Below are 15,792 nucleotides of genomic sequence, written 5' to 3'. Positions count from 1 at the left end.
CATGTTAAAGACAGTGCATAGTGTTGTGTCCTGCTGAGGTAGGCACCTTGAGACTGTCGATGTTGGGACGAGTCCCACATTGTCGGCAACCTCCACAAGTTGGAGCGAATGAATGCCGACGGGTGTTCACTCAAGCGATACCGGTATACGCAAAGAAAAGTGAAAGCAAAGATCATGTAGGCATACAGAAGCATCATTGCGCTATGACAAACATTAAAGGATGATTGTTGGTGTCGTGTTTTGTGCAATGGTTATTATTTCTTTATGTGCTTGCTGAGTATGTTGTACTCACCCTTGTGGCTTCTATGTTTTTAGGTACCATTGAAAATGACATGCATGGGACCGGGGTTAGCATATCGCATGTTTCGGCACATAACTTTCACACAATACACCACTTTATACATAAATTAGTTTAACACGCTCAATCCTGCGGTTCTCTTATATTTCTATACAAGAACTGTCATATGTGTTGTACCTGCCAAGCTAGTTGTTTTTGAGACAACCTGGTTATTGAGATTTAGCTTTGTCTTACAGGACTGGGTAGTAGTGTGTATGTATGATATTGGAGGTTTATGTTTTTTATGCTGTCGTGGTTATAACCATAAACAAAGGAGACTATGCTGAGTTTATAGTTTTTTCCTTATTTTTAAAGATTGATAAAGTATGTGTAGCATTGCCAGATAGGGTAGATATCTGGGGTGTTAAAGTTGGTATCAGAGCCTAGGCTTTAGGTCTCTGGAGTAGTTAAATAGTAAATGGGATATTTTACCAAGATATTAATAACTAAAACCTGCCTTTATTTAGCCTATCCGGCTAATAACTAATTTAAAATTGAACAACATAAAAACTTGACACAATGGTGCACAATAGGATGGGTTGGGTCATGCATTGCATTTACGCTTCCACTATATTTTATCAATGATATCTTTTATCCATATATGATGTGCTTGTGGGCAGGCCGTTGCCTTGAGGGGCATCCAAATCTTGCTTTGGGTATCATCGCCTCTTTGTTGTTGCTAGTTGAATAGAGAGAGGGGGAGAGGTTCTTCATGGCTGATGAATTCAGAATTGGAAGGGAAATAGTTGATCTTCTATGCTAGTTTAATATTTGCGTGAATAACATTATAAAGGTATCAAATTGATAGATTTAGATACTTGCATTTTTTTGCTGGCCTCATGAGGAGATAGTTGTAGAGTTTGGTTTGGTGGCAAAGTTTGATTTTAGTTTAGTGTTAGCATGGAGGGTTTAAATTCGGTTTGTTTAGAGCTGGTTGAAGTTTCGAGATGCGTGCTAGATTATCCAAAAGGAATTTGAGAGAACACTTTGGTAATCTTGAAGATTAGGTTGATAGGGTGATTGCATTTTTCCTAGGGAATAAAACTAGATCTAATAAACTAGCTGACATAGTAGTGGAGTAGTAGACAGAATAAGGTTATGAGGGCTTAATTAGTTAGATCCAAATCAGTATGAGAAGTTGAATTTCTGTCTCCTAAACCACAATTTTATTTTGGCTTCCTTATTATCATTCACCTATTCTTTGTAGTGCATCACTTGCACTTGGCTTAGTTTGAAGTCATCTCGCAGGGTAATCATCAACCTTGTCTTATTGTCCAAGGTTTATCAAAAAAAAATCACGTACTTCAGATCGCAGTGAATATTTAACACCTTCTATTGGTCCCATTTCTTATACATTATTTTCTCATTTGACATTTGTTGGTGTCCTTTGTTCCTTTGTTGTCAAGTATCAAGTTTGGTGAATGTGTTATTCTGCTTGGAGCAAACCTAGTTGTTCTTTGTAAAAAAACAATCCTTTTTTTCTTCTTCTAAAAGCCTTCTCCTTGGTTGATATTCTAGGCGAGAAGTGTGTCCTTTCTTTATCCTCTGAAAGTGTTAGTTTTATAAGTCAAGACGCTAGCTATCCATTAAGTGGCTCTTCGTTCTAAAAAAAAATATGTTTTTGTACACGCAACCGTGATGATCCTTGAGAGATCGCACAGGCTTAGATTTGCAATATTGATTGATGGGATTCGACCATGAACCTTGGTTCTTGCCCACGAAATCTGTTTACCGGGCGAGTAAGGATGCACGGGTGTTACCGTTGCACGATTCACCCGTTCACTTACCGAGTTAATAGTTTGGGTGCGGGATGGATTGGCCCCCATACCAATTACCCTAATTATTCGCTCTTGTATGTTGGACCGGTGAATCATTGTGTGCCTTTTCCTTTAATTAGTTGAGTGATGCCATCGTGTAGCCTAAACCATAGAACGGTACGATGGTCCACATGTAATAGGGGCAACCACAAGTGTAGGAGATATGATGATGAAAAACCTACGTTTTTTTATGCTATCATACCAGAATGCGCCCTTCTTGACCACCATGAGAGTTTCTTATAGGTTTCTCTATTTCCTCTAGTTGTGTCTCAAAGTTGAAGAATGTTGAGAATTTGTGGTCATGTAAAATCGTCATAAGGATTTCATGATTTACCAAGGACAAGGACAATATTTAATGACCAAGATATTTTATGTGGTTCCAAGTTCTTTGAGAATGCTAGGTGAAGTTCCATATTGATCTTCTCCCGCCACCCAACTTATCTCTATGTCTCCTTATCATGTGTAACGACCAATACAAGGAAAAAATGAAGAAGCAATTGGACAATATGTTGTCCAAAGATTTATTCGACATAGTGTCTCTCCTTGGGGATTGCCAGTTATGTTTACATCGAAGAGAGATGGTAGTTGGGGGGGGGGGGAAGCGTTTGGATCACCGAGCTCTTAAGTTGTCACCATGATCCGTTTCCCCAAATAGAAGACTTGTTTGATCAGCTCGATGGAGCCGCGTTCTCTAGGATTTATCACTAGTCTAGTCTAGCTATACACCAATTCGTGCGCCGGTACACGATGCTGAAAAGAGTGTTTGGGCAGTATAAATATAAAGTTATGTCTATTGGCCGGACTAAACAATGCCCTTGCCGTCTTGATGAGAACGCGGACGAATATGTTATATATGTTTCTTGATACCTCTGTGGCACTACTGTTGGTGATGTTCGCATATATTGGAAGACACGTGAAGATCATGAAACACCATTTGAGGCTTCACTACGGGAACCCGCCGAGGGGCCGACGGCCGGCGGCCGTCGGCACAACCTGCTTCGCCGTCGGCCCACGCCTGTGCCGACGGCCACCGTCGGCACAATCTGGCCTCGGCACAGCCTGCCTCGCCGTCGGCACAGGTCTGGCCGTCGGCACAGTAGGTAGCCCGACGGTGGAACGTTGCCGTCGGCACAGTTGTCGTCGGCCCCTTCGTCGTGGGCCCCACGATGCCCAAACGGCCGTTAGCCCAGCCCATCTGCCAGAACCTGCCACGCGTCCCCGTCCAGCTTCTGTGCCGACGGCAAAGCCGTCGGCCCAGCCTCGTCAGCCCCAGCCGCGTCGCAGCATCGCCGCCTAGCTGCTGGCCGTCCACCTTCCTGTGTCGACGGCATAGCCGTCGGCACAGCTCCTGCCATTTGGCACAGCAAGGGGGCTGTGCCGACGGCTATGCCGTCGGCACAGACCATACCATTTGGTTTTCCGCACCATTTTCCAGCACAGCACAGCACGCACAACAAAAATAGCAGTAATATACATTGAAATGCATCACAAATGTTGCACAGCACATAATCATCATCGTCATCATATCAAACGTAGCAACAACATCATCGTGATACAAATATGTAGCATGTAGCACACACGATCATCATACATCGTCGACACATAGCACTCACGATCAACGCACACCCGCTAGACACCTAGCTAAGGGGGACCCAAGATCAGGGGAACCAACCAAGTTCCGTACTCGTCCATTCATGCGTCCGGCCTTTGTCGAGGTGGACCGAGGTAGAACCATGGCCTGAACCATCGCCAGCAGGTGAAAACCCTGAAGCACCGGGAGAATGGCGGCCGGGGTGCATCGGTGTGCCCTCGCGCGACGAATCAGGAGAGGGTCGGTTCCGCGAACTTCCCGTGCCCTACATGTTTGACAAGAGTTAGCATCTTACACATGGGAAAGGAAAGCGGTGAGAAATGGTTAGGCACAGGACTTACCGGAGTCCGTGCGTAGTATGTGGCCGCGAAAGCTTCCCTCGATGGGCACACTGGAGTCGGCCCCGGCCTAGGTGGCTCCTCTTCCGGAAGTGCGATCCTCTCTCCAGTCTGGAAGAACGTCCTGAGCGCCTGCAAGATAGTTTAGATGTCAAGCGCTGCAGATATAAAATAAAGGGGAGGTGCGACTTGTCATGTCTTTGAACCATAAAAGATTGGAACTTACACGACCCGTCGCCTCCTGATACTCTTCCCAAGCCGCTCTCTTGAGGTCCCACTCTGCTACAACCGTCAAATACTTCTCATAAGTGGCAGCGTAGGCGGCCTCAAAGTTAGCCTACAATTTCCAAGAAAAGGAGCCACGTCAATTTAGCCATTCAGGAATGAATGTTGGAAAGAAGATGAAAATGAGAAAACTTACATCGGTACGACGGTGTCGAGGAGGCGCGACCGGTGGGTCGCCGGCGGTGAGGGTAGACCTGATCTGCGTGAGGGTCCTCTGCGGCTTGATCACCCCACTAAGAAGCTTCGTACGGCCATGCTCCGCGCCGCGCCCCGCCACCATAATCGCCGTCAAGTCGGTCTCCTGCTCAATAGGATCATCCACCTCCGGATGAAGACCCTTGAACGCCGAGCAGTACTTGTCCAACTCCTCTTCGGCATAGCCGAAGTACTCGGGCAGCGAGGGCTGAGGCTGGCTCAGATCAGGCTGCTTCAGCTTCATCTTCTGCCACCCTCCCACCTCGGTGAGAGGCTCCCCGAGTTCCGCCTCCTGCACGACAAAAGAAATGGTATGTGTATCAAGTAGTAATATGAGGGGAAGTAAATGCAAGTTGTTCCATGTATATATGTACCTTGTGCTTCCTGTAGCGCTCAGTGCTGCGGCTTCCTGCACTGTGTGTTCCTCCGGTGCCACGGTTTGCCTTGTTGCGTACGCTCTTGGCGTTGAAGTCGGGGTCTTCGCCAACCCGCCTCGCTACCAAGGCCTCAAATGCGTCTTCCTTATTCTCGCACCATAGGGGCATAACCTGAAAAACCAAAACTCATTTGAAGAACACATAATGCAATCCCAACTATGCAGCAACATAGAGTCTCATTGAATATTTACTTACCCTCATGTAATCTTCCTTCGTCAGCTGAGGATCGTTCCTGATATTGTCAGCTTTCTTGACCCTCATGCCCTGCTCAGCCTTGAAGTGCCCGATGCAGGTATGCTTCTGATTGTACCACTGTTGCCTTGTCAACCTCTGACAAGCCCTAGTTAGTACCGCCTTCCCGTGCTCAACCATATCATCAGGCACCTTATAATGGGTCTGCAATCATGCATAAGAATAATTGTGAGAGAGACATGAGTTAGCATAGTGTGATCATCAACTATGAAGTAAACTCGAGAAGCATGCTTTACCCAAAACTTGGTGTACACGGCGTCAGAAGCTGTCCCAAAGCCTGGGCAAGGAGCTGCCTCATAGTCCGCCCAAGTCTCGGCTAGCTTCCTCTCGCCGCCGAGGACCGGAGTGTAAAAGCCCGGCCAATACTGCCTAATAAGAGCTCCAATCAGGCTCGACGGCTGGCGAACCCCCTTGTCATATGTCCAATTGCTGCACAATAATCAAAACATTAGTATGCCAATCAGTTATGCACAATAATGAAAACATTAGTACATAGCAAAATGAATCTACATGTTCAAAATTAAACTTACTCTTTTGGGTTCGGGATGATGAGGGCTTTCGCCTCGTGGCTAGTAGGCTCCCTCCTCTCATCAGGGACTTGCGCTTCACCACGAATGCGCAACTTCTTCGGCGCCATCTCCCTCTCCGCCTCCTCGTCCTGTCCCTCCACCTCCATCTCCACCTCCATCTCCACCTCCATCTCCCCCTCAGTAGACTGTGTGTGAGCGGACTGGGAAGCCACGTCGCCAGAAGCAGAGGGTATGTCACCAAGGAAAGGTCCACCTCCACCTCGTCCTCGTCCTCCACCTCCACCTCGTCCTCGTCCTCCACCTCCGCCTCGTCCTCCAGCTCGTCCTCCACCTCGTCCTCCACCTCCACCACGTCCTCCACCTCCACCTACACCTCCACCTCCAACTCCACCCGTGTCATCGTCCGCGTAACGCGAGCTGGCACGCGTTGGTCTTCCACTTCTAGTGGTCCCGGTGAACTTCTGTTGGCTCATGCTCTTCAGAATGGAGTTCATGGATTGCTTGCTTCCGCTCATATTGATCAATCACCTGCATTGACAAAGAGTGAACAAGTAAGCATTCATGCCTTAATAAAATGTAGACACTAAGCAAACAAAAACATATGGCGAAGCATGTTGAAAAATAGATACTAAGCATAAGAAGCATATTGAAAAATAAATACTAAGCATAAGAAGCATATTGAAAAATAGATACTAAGCATTAGAAGCATATTGAAAAATAAATACTAAGTATAAGAAGCATATTGAAAAATAGATACTAAGCATAAAGACATAAAGGACCCTCACCTCGAATCATCACTATCATAATGAGGCATTGGGTTCTCATAACGAGGCGTTGGGTTCTCATTTTCACTATCACTATCAGTATCATGTGAGTAATGAGGTTGGGTGGGAATGTCCGGTGGAGGCTCATCATTGAACCCATTGCCCTCATGTAACTTGGTGAGCATTTGTATGTCCTTTAGGTCCACCACTTGTTTCACCATGAAGATGTGCCTCGTTCTCGAGGTCCTCAAGACCAATTTCTATTTCGAAATCCCCAAAGTTCTCTTGCTCTTGATAAAAAATTCCCTCGTATGTTACAGGGTCAATGTTGTTGTAATCCTCGTTGGAGGGCATGGGTAGCTTACCATGTGGTGATACCTTGAACACGACTTCCCAGCCTTTGAGATACTCCTTTTGACACGGGCCAACAGCTGTACGCGGATGCTGACATACCATATGGATTGAATCCATCGGTTGCTATCGCAATTCCGACATTCCGAGCATCATTTGCCTTATCAGGGTGTTTTGCATCGAAGTTCCGCCATGCTTTACCATCAGATGGGTGCCCCATGTTTAGCCGTCCCTCCTCGTCCTTGAATCTCAACCCGTTCTTATGCCACGTCATCTGTTTGGCTGACTCCTCGGACATGTAAAGCCGTTGGAGATAACGAAGAATCTTCACGGCGACTTTTGTCTGCACCTTCTCACCATTAGCTCTGGTTATCTCATGATACCTAGAGGACCCACACTTGCTACAATATTTGTCATCCGCAAACTCTTTCCAAAACAAAAGACAGTTTTTGGAACAACAATCATACTTCACATAATCCATGCTGAGCGCTTTCAACATTTTCTTTGCTGCATACATGGTTTTAGGCAGACAATGGCCTTCGGGCAACATGTTACCAACTGTTACCAGATTTTCTTCAAAGCATGCACGGGTGCTGTCGAACTGGGCCTTGTCGGCTAGTACTTGCGCGATGGCATCGAGCTGAGAAATTTTTGCACCCTCGTATAGAGGCCTCTTAGCCGCAGCCATCATATCATAGAAGGCCTTTGCGGTAGGCTCGGGTTCCTCCGGTTCTGGCGGTTCCTCCGGTTCTGGCGGTCCCTCCGGTTCTGGCGGTTCCTCCTGTTCTGGCGATTCTGGCATGTAGGCATCGTGGAGATCATCTAGCAAGTATCTAATCCCATCGTCCTCATTGCCATCGATTCGCTGCCTCATCACCTCACCTCTGTCACGTTCGTACTGAGCAAAGTCGACACACGTGACGTAATCAGGCATATACCCATTCAACCAAAGATGTTTAGTCATATCATCCTTTCCGTGACGATGACGCCTCTTGCAACGAGCGCAAGGGCAACTTGGACGAACGCCTGACTTTGAACCACGCGCTAACTCCTTCACTAATAAATTGGTCTTCCATACCCACTCCTCTGTCATTTCAGTCGAACTAGCACGGCCACTGTACATCCACCCATTATCAGCCATCCTCTGCTTGATTGGGAGACAAACAACAAATAGTACCATGAAATTAAATGCATCATATTTTTATTTATTTTATCGGGCGAAACGCATGCATCAACCTACATCTCTACTAGGTGGGCTCCTAGCAGCCGCCGGATCCGTAGTTGGCTACGTTCTCCATGCTCTACCCCGGTCCAAGTCAGAATTTCGGCAGCACCTCCCCGCTGCTCTCCCGATACACGTCTCGGCAAAAAACCGAGAGGATGTGCATCCGGAGAACAACGGGGAGGCGCCGCCGAAATCTTGACTCGGACCGGAGTAGAACATGGAAAACGTAGACAACTACGCATCCGTCGACTATCCCGTAAATGCCGCAAGCGTTACGGTTGAAAATATGCCGACCACTAATGCATATTTATCCGCGTAACGCTCGCGGACGGGAAGTGACACCTAGGTTACGCAACTTTACTTGAAAAATGAATCTAGTGATGTAAAAATATGGAGGAGGTGGAGTTTTAGCTCACCCTCGGCGATGTCGGCGACCGTCTCGAATCGCGTCAAGCAGCAGGGACCCGGGGTCGTCACGCCATCGGCCTAGTTTAGACAACAACAAATTCAAATTGTTATTTTCCTATTTTCAATTTTTCATTTCTATTTGCTATTTGCTATTTTCCTATTTTCAATTTTTCATTTCTATTTGCTATTTGCTATTTTCCTATTTTCAATTTTTCATTCCTATTTGCTATTTGCTATTTTACTATTTTCAATTTTTCATTTCTATTTGCTACTTGCTATTTTCCATCTTTGTTTCTATGTGCTATTTTCCATTTTTGTTTCTATTTGCTATTTTCAAATTGCAACAATTACTATTACTAAAATGAAAAATAAAATTACCTAGTGGAGGAGCAGGGGAGGCGCGGCCGACAAGCAGCAGCCGGTGGAGGAGCAGGGGCGGAGGCGGCCAGGGGAGGAGGGGGTTCCGGCGGCCGGGGGAGGAGGGGCTGTCGGCGGCCGGGGGGGAGCGGCAGGGGATGCGGCGGCGGAGGAGCAGCAGGCGGTGGCGGAAGGCGCGGCGGTGGCCGGGGGAGGAGGGGCTGTCGGTGGCGGGGAGGAGCGGCAGGGGAGGCGGCGGCGGAGGAGCAGCAGCCGGTGGCGGCAGGCGCGGCGGCGGCTGGGGCAGCGCGGCGGCGGCGGCTCGGGTGGAGGAGGGTGGCGGCGCGCGGGGGATGGCACGAGTAGGATGGCGCGGGGGGTGGTGTCTGTGAGCCGGACTTGGTCCGGTTGGACCAGTTAACCAACCCTATCTGTGCCGACGGCTAGGCCGTCGGCACACTTTTTTTCATTTTTTTCTTTTTTTTATTTCTATTTCTATTTTTATTTTTCTTTCTATTTTTCTTTTTCTTTTTTCTTTTTATTTCTTTATTTACTTTTGCAGTGGTTGCTAGGAGCTGAGCGCGCGGGGTGGAGGAGCTGAGGGTGGCGACACATAAAATGACGCCACGCGGTTATTTCTATTTATATTTTTCTATTTTTATTTTCAAGATAATTGCCGTATCCCAGTTCCGTCTTTTGCAGTGGTTGCTAGGACACATAAAATGACGCCACGCGGCTCCGCGCGATTTTATGACTTCGTTTACTTCGCCAACTGTGCAAAACGGGGCCGCCGGGACATGCGGTATGGCCGTACCGGGCGCGCGGTTGCACCCGTCCGCCAACGCGCGAAACGGAAAACATTTAGCACATAAAATGATGCGTCATAGACCTAAAAACATTTTTCCCTCCATTTATTGAGCGAAGGAAAGTGTCGCCCCAGTTCAAATCCGGTCAGTTTCCAGCGGATTCGGCGGGACACCGCAGGAAGCGGGAGGGTTTCCCAGATGGCTACCACGCGCATATGGCATGTGATAGGTGGTGCGTAGGAGGTATCCTACCGCTGCGCGGAGGTCCCGCGCAATACTGAAATGCGCACCATGTAGCTGCTTCACAAAAAAAAGCCCTTCCGGCACCCCGAAAATGGAAAAACCGTCGCCCGTGGTTCGGATTGGAAATCCGCGACCGGGGCCTTGCTTCCCATCCTAGGGCCCACGCACGTGCCAAATATGGCCTCGTTCCGACAAACTATGTGGTGAAACGGGTCGTTTCCTACTCATTTCCCCTAAAAGCCATAGAACTCCGGACGTGATAGCCCTGTTCGTGAAGGGTTTTTCAAGATAATTGTCGTATCCCAGTTCCGTCTTTTGCAGTGGTTGCTAGGACACATAAAATGACGCCACGCGGCTCCGCGCGATTTTATGACTTCGTTTACTTCGCCAACTGTGCAAAACGGGGCCGCCGGGACATGCGGTATGGCCGTACGGGTGCGCGGTTGCACCCGTCCGCCAACGCGCGAAACGAAAAACATTTAGCACATAAAATGACGCGTCATAGACCTAAAAACATTTTTCCCTCCATTTATTGAGCGAAGGAAAGTGTCGCCCCGGTTCAAATCCGGTCGGTTCCAGCGGATTCGGCGGGACACCGCGAGGAAGCGGGAGGGATTCCCGGATGGCTACCGCGCGCATATGGCATGTGATAGGTGGTGCGTAGGAGGTATCCTACCGCTGCGCGGAGGTCCCGCGCAATACTGAAATGCGCACCATGTAGCTGCTTCACAAAAAAAAGCCCTTCCGGCACCCCGAAAATGGAAAAACAGTCGCCCGTGGTTCGGATTGGAAATCCACGACCGGGGCCTTGCTTCCCATCCTAGGGCCCACGCACGTACCAAATATGGCCTCGTTTCGACAAACTATGTGGTGAAACGGGCCGTTTCCTACTCATTTCCCCTAAAAGCCATAGAACTTCGGACGTGATAGCCCTGTTCGTGAAGGGTTTTTCAAGATAATTGCCGTATCCCAGTTCCGTCTTTTGCAGTGGTTGCTAGGACACATAAAATGACGCCACGCGGCTCCGCGCGATTTTATGACTTCGTTTACTTCGCCAATCGTGCAAAACGGGGCCGCCGGGACATGCGGTATGGCCGTACCGGGCGCGCGGTTGCACCTGTCCGCCAACGCGCGAAACGGAAAACATTTAGCACATAAAATGACGCGTCATAGACCTAAAAACATTTTTCCCTCCATTTATTGAGCGAAGGAAAGTGTCGCCCCAGTTCAAATCCGGTCAGTTTCCAGCGGATTCGGCGGGACACCGCAGGAAGCGGGAGGGATTCCCAGATGGCTACCGCGTGCATATGGCATGTGATAGGTGGTGCGTAGGAGGTATCCTACCGCTGCGCGGAGGTCCCGCGCAATACTGAAATGCGCACCATGTAGCTGCTTCACAAAAAAAAGCCCTTCCGACACCCCGAAAATGGAAAAACCGTCGCCCGTGGTTCGGATTGGAAATCCGCGACCGGGGCCTTGCTTCCCATCCTAGGGCCCACGCACGTGCCAAATATGGCCTCGTTCCGACAAACTATGTGGTGAAACGGGCCGTTTCCTACTCATTTCCCCTAAAAGCCATAGAACTCCGGACGTGATAGCCCCGTTCGTGAAGGGTTTTTCAAGATAATTGCCGTATCCCGAGTTCCGTCTTTTGCAGTGGTTGCTAGGACACATAAAATGACGCCACGCGGCTCCGCGCAATTTTATGACTTCGTTTACTTCGCCAACTGTGCAAAACGGGGCCGCCGGGACATGCGGTATGGCCGTACCGGGCGCGCGGTTGCACCCGTCCGCCAACGCGCGAAATGGAAAACATTTAGCACATAAAATGACGCGTACATGCAAGGTTAGCCAAACCCTACATCACACTTGTGCACATATGCTAGGGACATATGCAAGTTTTTAAGCGGTTCCGACGCTCCGCTGATCTGTATCTTCGGAAACCCTAGGGCGGGGACCCGCAGATCTACCCCTATAGCTTTCTCCGTGTGACGGTGTAACAATGGATTTTTTTATTTGCTTTGGTTTGTTTAGGACATATGTACATGGGAAACCATAGGTTGGGCTTACTTTACCATAAAATAGGCTCCATTTTAGCCGTACCAGGAGTTTGCACATACAGATCCTTGATTTTCACCAAGTGCTGGCCCATGTCTGCGAAAATAATCGTCAACGCCGGGTACATGCAAGGTTAGCCAAACCCTACATCACACTTGTGCACATATGCTAGGGACATATGCAAGTTTTTAAGCGGTTCCGACGCTCCGCTGATCTGTATCTTCGGAAACCCTAGGGCGGGGACCCCGCAGATCTACCCCTATAGCTTTCTCCGTGTGATGGTGTAACAATGGATTTTTTTTATTTGCTTTGGTTTGTTTAGAACATATGTACATGGGAAACCATAGGTTGGGCTTACTTTACCATAAAATAGGCTCCATTTTAGCCGTACCAGGAGTTTGCACATACAGATCCTTGATTTTCACCAAGTGCTAGCCCATGTCTGCGAAAATAATCGTCAACGCCGGGTACATGCAAGGTTAGCCAAACCCTACATCACACTTGTGCACATATGCTAGGGACATATGCAAGTTTTTAAGCGTTTCCGACGTTCCGCTGATCTGTATCTTCGGAAACCCTAGGGCGGGGACCCCGCAGATCTACCCCCTATAGCTTTCTCCGTGTGACGGTGTAACAATGGATTTTTTTATTTGCTTTGGTTTGTTTAGGACATATGTACATGGGAAACCATATGTTGGGCTTACTTTACCATAAAATAGGCTCCATTTTAGCCGTACCAGGATTTTGCACATACAGATCCTTGATTTTCACCAAGTGCTGGCCCATGTCTGCGAAAATAATCGTCAACGCCGGGTACATGCAAGGTTAGCCAAACCCTACATCACACTTGTGCACATATGCTAGGGACATATGCAAGTTTTTAAGCGGTTCCGACGTTCCGCTGATCTGTATCTTCGGAAACCCTAGGGCGGGGACCCCGCAGATCTACCCCCTATAGCTTTCTCCGTGTGACGGTGTAACAATGGATTTTTTTATTTGCTTTGGTTTGTTTAGAACATATGTACATGGGAAACCATAGGTTGGGCTTACTTTACCATAAAATAGGCTCCATTTTAGCCGTACCAAGAGTTTGCACATACAGATCCTGGATTTTCACCAAGTGCTAGCCCATGTCTGCGAAAATAATCGTCAACGCCGGGTACATGCAAGGTTAGCCAAACCCTACATCACACTTGTGCACATATGCTAGGGACATATGCAAGTTTTTAAGCGTTTCCGATGTTCCGCTGATCTGTATCTTCGGAAACCCTAGGGCGGGGACCCCGCAGATCTACCCCCTATAGCTTTCTCCGTGTGACGGTGTAACAATGGATTTTTTTATTTGCTTTGGTTTGTTTAGAACATATGTACATGGGAAACCACAGGTTGGGCTTACTTTACCATAAAATAGGCTCCATTTTAGCCGTACCAGGAGTTTGCACATACAGATCCTTGATTTTCACCAAGTGCTGGCCCATGTCTCCGAAAATAATCGTCAACGCCGGGTACATGCAAGGTTAGCCAAACCCTACATCACACTTGTGCACATATGCTAGGGACATATGCAAGTTTTTAAGCGTTTCCGACGTTCCGCTGATCTGTATCTTCGGAAACCCTAGGGCGGGGACCCCGCAGATCTACCCCCTATAGCTTTCTCCGTGTGACGGTGTAACAATGGATTTTTTTATTTGCTTTGGTTTGTTTAGAACATATGTACATGGGAAACCATAGGTTGGGCTTACTTTACCATAAAATAGGCTCCATTTTAGCCGTACCAGGAGTTTGCACATACAGATCCTGGATTTTCACCAAGTGCTAGCCCATGTCTGCGAAAATAATCGTCAACGCCGGGTACATGCAAGGTTAGCCAAACCCTACATCACACTTGTGCACATATGCTAGGGACATATGCAAGTTTTTAAGCGTTTCCGACGTTCCGCTGATCTGTATCTTCGGAAACCCTAGGGCGGGGACCCCGTAGATCTACGCCCTATAGCTTTCTCCGTGTGACGGTGTAACAATGGATTTTTTTATTTGCTTTGGTTTGTTTAGGACATATGTACATGGGAAACCATAGGTTGGGCTTACTTTACCATAAAATAGGCTCCATTTTAGCCGTACCAGGAGTTTTTCCACATTCAGATCCTGGATTTTACCCCTACAGTCTATAATCTGCCTGAGTTTTGGGACCATTCCCACCTTCCGATGCTCGATTTCTGACGACACACAATAATGATACACTTAAGAACTTGAGACCCACACACGTTACAAAGCACTTAAATAACTAGACCCACACACAAACCAAAACACTTAAAGAACTAGACCACACACAAACCAAAGCACTTAAAGAACTACACCCACACACGAAGCAAAGCACTTAAAAACTACACTACTAACACACAAACCAAAACACTTAAAAAACTAAACCCACACACGAACAAAGCACTTAACACCGGGTCGACACATGACCCGTTAGACACACGGACTCGACACACACACATACTAATCAGTTCTCGAAATCTTCGTCCTCGCTAGGGGTGTCCTGCGAAGCGGTACTTGAGAGGATGCGGAACCACCGTTCATCATTTTCCCCCCATGTTGACGCCTCTCCTTTGGCGTACTCCGCGTCATATTCGGCCCTCCTCTGCCGCTTTCCCGCCCTCCTCTCTCTCCTGTACGCCTGCTTCTCCTTCCAGAATGCGCGCGTGGCCGCGACGTCTCCGGGATGGTCTCTGCGCCACTGTGCCATGAACTGCTCGTCCGCCTCGGTAGTATCAATCCGCCGCTGGCCATCTCTGAACCGCTGCGCTTCACCCTCTAAGCGAAGTAGCGGCTCAGTAGAGAGACTCTCGGCTTCCGTCAGAGACCTGACCTCCGGGAAGTTCAATTCGTGGCGCGACCAGCCAAACCTCCAAGCCGCAACGTCGTATGCGCGGGTAGCAGCCTCCTTCGTGTAGAAGGTGCCGAGCCACACACGCACACCACCGGCGGAGATTTCGGACGCGAAATGGCCCGCAGCCCGCTGGCGAACGCCGATGAAGCCCGTGTTGCTACGGCGACGAGGAGCCATCTCGACGGCAGCTGAGCTCAGAGGATTCTGTGGTGTTTTTTGGACGAGAGAGTTGATGAGGAGAGAAATGTTGCTGGTGATGTTAGTGTGGAGAAGACATGGCTATATATAGGACGACGAGGGCTGAAACGGCGGGAATAATTGGCGGGAGAGAATGGGCGCGAGAAGAATGGCGGGAGGGAAGGAGCGGGGAAAAATGGCGGGAATGTTGGAGGAAAAATTGGCGGGAAGCTGTGCCGATGGCCTGGCCGTCGGCCCAAACAGTGGGAAGCTGTGCCGACGGCCTGGCCGTCGGCATGCAGCCTCGACGCCGTTTGCCAGCTGGCGACGCCGTTGTCGGTGGGCTGTCGGTGGCCCTACCATCTGCCCATGTGCCGACGGGTAGGTTGCGTGCCGTCGGCACAGCCCTAGGCGTGTGCTGACGGCTGAGCCGTGCCGACGGCGGCCTTCGGCCCAGGAGGTTCTGTGCCGACGGCCAAGCTGTGCCGACGGCCACTTTCCTGGGCTGACGGCGTGGCGTTATGTGCCGACGGTGGCCGTCGGCACAGATTCTGGCCGTCGGCCCCGCGGCGGGTTCCCGTAGTGCTTATGCTTGAGACTTCGAGAAACAATAAATTTTCTGCAAAGCTAATCGAAGTTTTGGCTGTTGAGGTGGGTTTTTTTTGGAACATGTTTGCGCATAGGTAAGAGTGAAAGGTCATTTCTTATGCTTATAGGCAATTGAAAAA

General features: G+C 48.8%; 1 protein-coding gene and 1 long non-coding RNA gene across 2 annotated transcripts; both read right to left on the bottom strand.

The window, feature by feature from the left end:
- Positions 1 to 3,797: 3,797 nt before the first annotated feature.
- On the bottom strand, positions 3,798 to 5,261 carry LOC124650161. The gene is made up of 6 exons (XM_047189718.1): positions 5,196 to 5,261; positions 4,938 to 5,111; positions 4,505 to 4,855; positions 4,310 to 4,420; positions 4,087 to 4,215; positions 3,798 to 4,010 (listed from the first exon to the last, which is right to left on the bottom strand). The coding sequence occupies exons 1-6, from the start codon at positions 5,259 to 5,261 to the stop codon at positions 3,813 to 3,815; spliced, it is 1,029 nt and encodes a 342-aa protein (XP_047045674.1). The 3' UTR covers positions 3,798 to 3,812.
- Positions 5,262 to 7,983: 2,722 nt separating this feature from the next.
- Positions 7,984 to 15,466, bottom strand: LOC124679838. Its single transcript, XR_006995271.1, has 3 exons — positions 15,425 to 15,466; positions 8,539 to 8,687; positions 7,984 to 8,041 (listed from the first exon to the last, which is right to left on the bottom strand). It is a non-coding gene; the product is annotated as an uncharacterized LOC124679838 (long non-coding RNA).
- Positions 15,467 to 15,792: the final 326 nt, after the last annotated feature.

This window comes from Lolium rigidum, chromosome 1 (assembly GCF_022539505.1).
Source record: "Lolium rigidum isolate FL_2022 chromosome 1, APGP_CSIRO_Lrig_0.1, whole genome shotgun sequence".
Taxonomy (NCBI): domain Eukaryota; kingdom Viridiplantae; phylum Streptophyta; class Magnoliopsida; order Poales; family Poaceae; genus Lolium; species Lolium rigidum.
Note: the sequence above shows the minus strand (reverse complement) of the source record. Positions and strands in the feature narration are given on the sequence as shown.

Excerpts from the sequence above, each read along its gene's own strand:
- LOC124650161 (XM_047189718.1), bottom strand. The coding sequence starts at position 5,261 with ATGAGGGTCAAGAAAGCTGACAATATCAGGAACGATCCTCAGCTGACG. Across the intron at positions 4,856-4,937 it reads AGCGCTACAGGAAGCACAAG|GAGGCGGAACTCGGGGAGCC; the intron begins GTACATATATAC and ends TTTGTCGTGCAG. Across the intron at positions 4,216-4,309 it reads ATCAGGAGGCGACGGGTCGT|GCGCTCAGGACGTTCTTCCA; the intron begins GTAAGTTCCAAT and ends ACTATCTTGCAG.